Consider the following 6883-nt stretch of genomic DNA (forward strand, 5'->3'; position numbering starts at 1 on the left):
ACATCTGACTCGGGGTACTACAGACTACAGAAGACAACCAGAGGTTCAGCCACAGAAAATATCGCTGTTTAAATATTTATGAAAAACATTTTTTTCAACTTATGAGTATGTGATGTTATTTTAAGCATACATGATGTTTTAAAATTAATTAGAAACTAACATATGTGAAAATAAACACCATAAACCGCATACATTTATTCAGACCTTTTTTCATTCTTCAATCAACACATCAATGTCGTTTGGCTAAAAAGTTTGAGGATTAGACGTAAGTTAGGTGACAAACATTTCAATTCAAAATTATCTTTAAAAGTATTTAAACTGTGTAGTCTACACTGACAGCACTACTGCGTACTGTACAAAGTGCAGATGAGTAATGAATAGCATTAAAGTTTCAGCAGGTGAGGAGCAAGAGGAGGAGGTGCACTGGCTGCTTGCAAGGATGCCCTGGGTTGATTTAATGCACTGCTCGGCTACGAGCAAACCTCACACACGGCTGGGGTGTTAGTTTGCACCAGACGCAGCCTGGCACAATGCACTGGGCTGCTGCTGTATACAATGACAATCTTCCTCCTCATCTGCCTTCTCCGTTACACCTCTCAAGGGGCAGAGAGCAGGAGGGGGTATTCATAGGCACCTGTTTAACTTAAGAGCCTGATTGACAATAGACTGTCTGAACCTCACTGGGCCAACAAAACGCAGCCAAGCATGCACTGCTGGAGCTAAGGCCTTATGCAAGTTCACAAAAGGAGCCGGCCACTTAATCACAATGGTGCTCAAGAGACACGACAATGTCTATGTGTGCAAATAGAGCATAGCAAGTGTTGGCATGCAGTTAATGCTTGTTAATTCACCTTGTGAGCTAATTCGGAAAGAAGTAAGTTATACAGCACAGGATCTTTGAAGTGATATTTGGCTTGTGCTGTGTAACTCCAACTCTTAATTCTGTTAAAAGCCAATGTGTTGTTGGAAAATAAAACAACAATGGCGAGGAGATCATGACCATGTCCTGATACGTTGCTGATTCACAGAAAGATTTAAATGCCTGAGAAACGTCACAGTTGTAAGAGGTGATGAGAGTAATTGTAGACAGCAGTGGCTCATGTTACTACATGTCAGACTTGCAGAGCTACACAACCCACTCCCATTGTTTATAATAAAGTACCTGAATAACATCATGGAAAATCCTGTATACAGCAGGGGTATGTACTGTTTAATTTGTGATAAAAAAAATAAGTTTGATTGCGCGTTCCATGTTTTCAAGAAACTGTTTACCATCAATTCGGCATGTTTTAATATATCAGAAAACATTTCTGCTAAACCTACTGTCAGTTTAACTTGACCACCATGCATCTCTCCACTACGCAAAATGATCTGTGGAAAAGGGCAGACAAAAAGTCAAGACGGGTGACAACGGCAACGAAAGAAACAAGAAACGGGGGAAAATAGACAGCTGAAAAAACCACATGGGGATTTCCTGAAATAACACTGTGCTCCTCCAACTGATTGGCCTTTAGAGACTGTAAATATATCTTGAGAGCTGCTTTGCATTCATTCATGCTATACATATTCATTTATGCCCAAACTTTAAATCAACATTCAACATTAATCACATTATTCACTAAAATCTTTAAATACATCCATCACTCTCTCTCTTGCTGGAGCTTATTACAGTCTAAAGAACTATAATGATTGGGATCCACAATAAAGGGGCTTTAAAGGGTTTATTACTGCACCGTATTTTTCTGAGAAACATCATGTAGTAGTATGCTATACATAGTATAGTAGTTTGACACCTACATATTAAAAGTGTGTTGTGCAAGACTGAGAAAGACAGTTGCAGGTAAACAGGATTTACAGGGAATCAGCTGAAAGCTTCTGAACATATTTCCTCTTCAAAGTCACAAAGACTCATTATAACATTTTTCCCCTCATTTGCAAATTCTACTGTGGGTTCAAAAGGTACATTAGAGAAACAAACTTTTGCCAGTTTCACAAATTACAAAGGAACATTTTTTAAAGAAAATGAAATCTGTAACAATCTGTTCAACTGATGTGCATGAAGATGTAAAGTGTTACAAGTCATGGATTTTGTGATCATTACATTATTCCAGAATTTGCAGTAGTCATTCTTCTAAAACAAATTCAGAGAACACCTATGGACATGTGCAGGTACAATAAATTACACAGTTGCTTTGTCTGAAGATTTAGAAAATTTGAGCCAACTACAATTTAACAAAATGTACCTTTGTGCTGCAATTTAAAGCACTTTTGAATGCATTAAGCTGCAAGAATGCTCTACTGGTTCAAGTCTTTTACAAGATATTTAATACTATTATACATGGACAAAATATAAACAAAGGTGACCTGATTGTGTTATTTTGGTGAGAGTGCACTATTGTACATGAACACCTGGGACACAAACCTGTACCTAAACACCTTAACAAGATGCAGGTCATCAACAAGACAGAAATTGTAACAGAAATTCTTTATAGATACTAGGGAAATCTAATCCTCACACACACACACACACACACACACACACACACACACACACACACACACACACACACACACACACACACACACCAGGCATAACCACAAGATAATGCAATCATAAATGGTGGCACATATAAACTGCTCCAAGGTTTTCACAAGTATAATTTTTTTCAAGATTAAGCTGAACTTTGTCACATTTAAATCTGACCTACATTAAAGCTGACAACGAAAACCAGACGATACAAACCCCAGATAAAATCGCATTGTTTGCACTGTCTGATGCATCAACCAGCACTCTTTGCAATAGTATCAAGAATAGTAACATACAATGATGTACAATGATGTAATTTGATGCAGCCCTACAAATGCATGAGCAAACAGAGACATGACAGTATGGAACTTTCATCATATTACATTTCCTACAGTCTTCCTACAGCACCAACTAAAACATGCCAAACTTAAATTCATTCGGTATACTAATTACATATTGCACTAAAGGCATGGATTTCAAACCCTGTATAGAGCACTACATCCTTAACACATGTGACATGTGTAGCTTATCATCACATTTGTGGAAACATATACTGCTCATATTATATGGAACCTTTATCAAAATGTCAACCAATCATTAGGTCCAGAGATTCTTCTCCCTCCGTTAGGCCACTAATGATTTTTAAAATAGTGATGCCAATCTCTGAATCGATTTCTCTCACCTATTTATTTCTCAGCAGCCCTATTAGTTGATCACTGCTTTTTATGCATGTAGCAGCTAGTTCAGAAATGTTGAAGAATTGCCAATTAAGAATGCTGGCACGTCTGAGATCCTAACTGTGATTCTCTTTTACCAAACATACTAGTTCTTCTTCTCTAATTATATTCATCTGAAGTAAACTAAGCTGATGTTAAAAAAAAAAAAAAATTATAAGGATTGTGAGCAGGAAAAATACATGTGAGTGATCGTTTAAGTGATACATAAAAGAGAGAGAGAGAGAGAGAGAGAGAGAGAGGGCAAAATGCCATGATGTTGCCATCCACTTCCAAAAGGAAAAAAAATCCAGTTTCTGAAACATGAAAATAAGACAAACCTCACAGGCACTCGGATGGGACAGTGCAGATGGAAACAGAATCAGTCTTCAGTAACCAGCCTTTAAAGAATCTGAAAGGAGCTACAGTAAGGGTAAAACCTCAGCATGTGAATCACAACAGGAACATTCATTATCTTTCTCTCTTAAAAATATCCCATTGTGATATCCCAAGTGATCCCATTTCCTTCCAGAAATCAGAAGACCATAAACAACATAGGCAGACTGAATGCCCTTTTTATCTCATTAGAGAAAGCAGACATGTAAATGACCTGCAATAGTGCTATTTTCGAACTCAATATATTGAGAACCCGCAGCTTTTGCTTGTGCTTTCATGTTCAGGTAGCATTCACCCAGTGTCACAATGTACCGTGTCTCATTAGAAATAGTACACAGTCTCAACTGACACCGGCTTCTCTTGTTTAGAAAGGTAATTAAGTGCAGGTCCTTTGCTGTGCATATAGTACACCGTCACTCTGAATTGCAACCAGTGGGTATAAATAACAGTAGTACGTTTTGCATATTAGAAAAAACTATGATTTACATAAACAAACGTTAAGATGACAGTTTCATGATCTGTTTGTGAGGTTTTTGGATGGCACTAGGCTGTAATTTGTATGTGTTTAAAGAAGTGTGTAAATGCAGTTTTAAATAAGACCTCAAATCTGAAAACGGAAAGAGCAATAAGTTCAGTCAGGTGCCTTTGCTGGTAAGCTAATCAAAAGATTACAGCCAGATCGATCAAGAAAGACCAACAAAGGTGGAGGAAGCAGTTTACACCAATTTTTTTTTTTTTTACTTGACTAAATACATTAAATAAATGACTTCTATCCCTGATAAGTGCCTGTGCAGCCAAACAGACTGAAGTAGCCATAAAAATGTTCTCGGACCAATTAGGACTAGGTGATATGAAGACATCGTAATAGCGATGACCCGCTTTTTAAATAGAAAGGTCATTCGTCACTCTGTGGGAAACCTTGTGCAGGAATGTGTCTCTATCAAAGAGGAAAATCCCAACTAGTTTGTAGAAACCATACAAAGTTGAACAAACATTAAATAATTTAATAACTGTTTGTATGATTTGTTAAAGACAGTTTAAAATGATAATGATGCATTTTGGAGTGAAACACCAGAAAAGCAGAATGTCTGGAAATGAAATAATAGAGCTTACTTATGATTTTTACTTTTGCAGTGAAGTTGAGCATGAAAATGAGAATGCTAAGCTGATTAGTTCTAAAAGTAAAAATAATAAAACATGCAGCTGCCTTTAACCACTGGCAAAGCAAACCTCATTTTGTTAGTGGCATTTTTTTCTTCAATTCCCTGTTTACCAAACTTTAATATTTATTTAGTTTTATGTCGTATCTGTATCTAGTATCATGAACACCAAGACAATTATCCTGCTGAATCAAAGGATGACATCAATGTCACTCTCAGGAGAAATGAAATCATTTCAGTGGAAAAGCTATCTGCCTAAATCAAAAACAAAGAGGTTATGCAGAACTGGACATGGACACCACCCAGCATCTATTAGTGAACTATAACATTACCAGAACACCCGCATACAGCATAAAAACATTCATTTCTACACACGCAAATCAGCTGCATCCCATCGGTACCACACTGATCACTACATATCTGTAGGGCTTCATTATAACATGCAGTCATACCAATGATGTACACCATATGATGTGTACATAGTTATTGCTATCATTATTTTAAACTGTATTTGTTTACTTATATTTGTTTCTTTGTAGCATCTTTTTTTGCTCTCAGGTCTTGGTGTTACACCTGTTGCAGCTCTGAGTGTTGTGTTAAAGGGTTCATTATCCATGCATTAGTTTGTTTTGCTCCGTACAGGTCTTGTTGGAGCGTCTAATACCGATAAAATCATATCGTACAAGTGTATCGCGATGTGATATTTCGTGCCATATCGATTACCCCACTTTGTGTGACTATGTATGTGAGTTGTGTGTGTGTGTGTGTGTGTGTGTGTGTGTGTGTGTGTGTGTGTGTGTGTGTGTGTGTGTGTGTGTGTGTGTGTGTGTGTGTGTGTGTGTGTGTTTTCACCTCCAGAGTGCGGATCTCCTGCTGGGTCAAGTCATTAGACGCTGCGCACTTGGTCCTGAGTCCCTGTAGATTCGAGATGGTGATGTCGATGATGTTCTGAAGAAGTTGGCACTGCTGAAGAGCTGCTGTGTTCGCGCTTTTCCTCTTCACCTGTTTATGTGTAGCCACCATGTTTCCTCCTTTACCATCCATTCCTCAGCATTGGCACTTTTTTGGAAGCCGCACCGCACGCAAACACACACACACGCTTACTCACTGTTACCGCAAACACATGTTCAAACACCTACAAGGCTACACCCGGCCAGTGAAGATCCAAAGCTAAACACGTCCTCCAGGATGAAACTGTTGGGTTGTGCGGTCAGTAAACGGCCATTACACAGACACAAAGCTCAGCTTGGCTCAGCAAGTCTTACTGTCAGTTTGCTCACTCCTGAACCCTCTTCAGTTTCGCTCAGCGACTCGCGGAGGATTTTTTTTTCTTTCCTCTGTTGTCAGACATTCGGTAGCATCCGTGAGTCGCGGTGCATTGTGTGAAATGGAGTTCTCCCTGTGACTGAATAACTCGCTCATCAGATAAGATCAGGGTGTGCTCTTACATCAGAGCAGTATCTGGCAGAGTTTATTCAAACGTCACACAAAGAAAGTATGATCTTTTTAATGCTCCTGCGCAACAATTTTAGCAAAACAAACCAATAAAACATGCGTAGTTTCACACTTTCAAACACTCATGTCATTAGAGCTGTGTTTTTTATATATATATTAGATTAGATTCAACTTTATTACAAGTACAAGGCAACGAAATGCAGTTTGGGTCTAACCAGAGTGCAATAGCAGCAAGTGCAGGATATACAGTGTTTACAAGATTTACATAAATTAAATAAAATGGTATTATAGGACTATAAACAGTAATTTACAGATGTGTATGTACTATGAGCATAATATACAGATGAATATATATGTACTATAAACATAATATACAGATGAATATATATGTACTATGAACATAATATACAGATGAATATATATGTACTATAAACATAATATACAGATGAATATATATGTACTATTAACATAATATACAGATGAATATATATGTACTATAAGCATAATATACAGATGAATATATATGTACTATGAACATAATATACATATGAATATACATGTACTATAAACATAATATAAATATGAATATATATGTACTATAAACATAATATAAATATGAATATATATGTACT

At 37.3% G+C, this 6883-nt stretch overlaps 1 protein-coding gene across 2 annotated transcripts in view; it reads right to left on the bottom strand.

Moving 5' to 3' along the window:
• The window catches only part of ksr1b (kinase suppressor of ras 1b), a 34320-nt gene extending 28162 nt beyond the window's left edge, over positions 1–6158 (bottom strand). For both annotated transcript variants that reach the window (XM_046862881.1, XM_046862880.1), the window contains exon 1: positions 5649–6158. In XM_046862881.1, the coding sequence (XP_046718837.1) occupies positions 5649–5840 (192 nt within the window). In that variant the 5' untranslated portion in view covers positions 5841–6158. The remainder of the gene's footprint in view (positions 1–5648) is intronic.
• Between the last annotated feature and the right edge of the window lie 725 nt (positions 6159–6883).

This window comes from Silurus meridionalis, chromosome 12 (assembly GCF_014805685.1).
Source record: "Silurus meridionalis isolate SWU-2019-XX chromosome 12, ASM1480568v1, whole genome shotgun sequence".
Classification (NCBI taxonomy): domain Eukaryota; kingdom Metazoa; phylum Chordata; class Actinopteri; order Siluriformes; family Siluridae; genus Silurus; species Silurus meridionalis.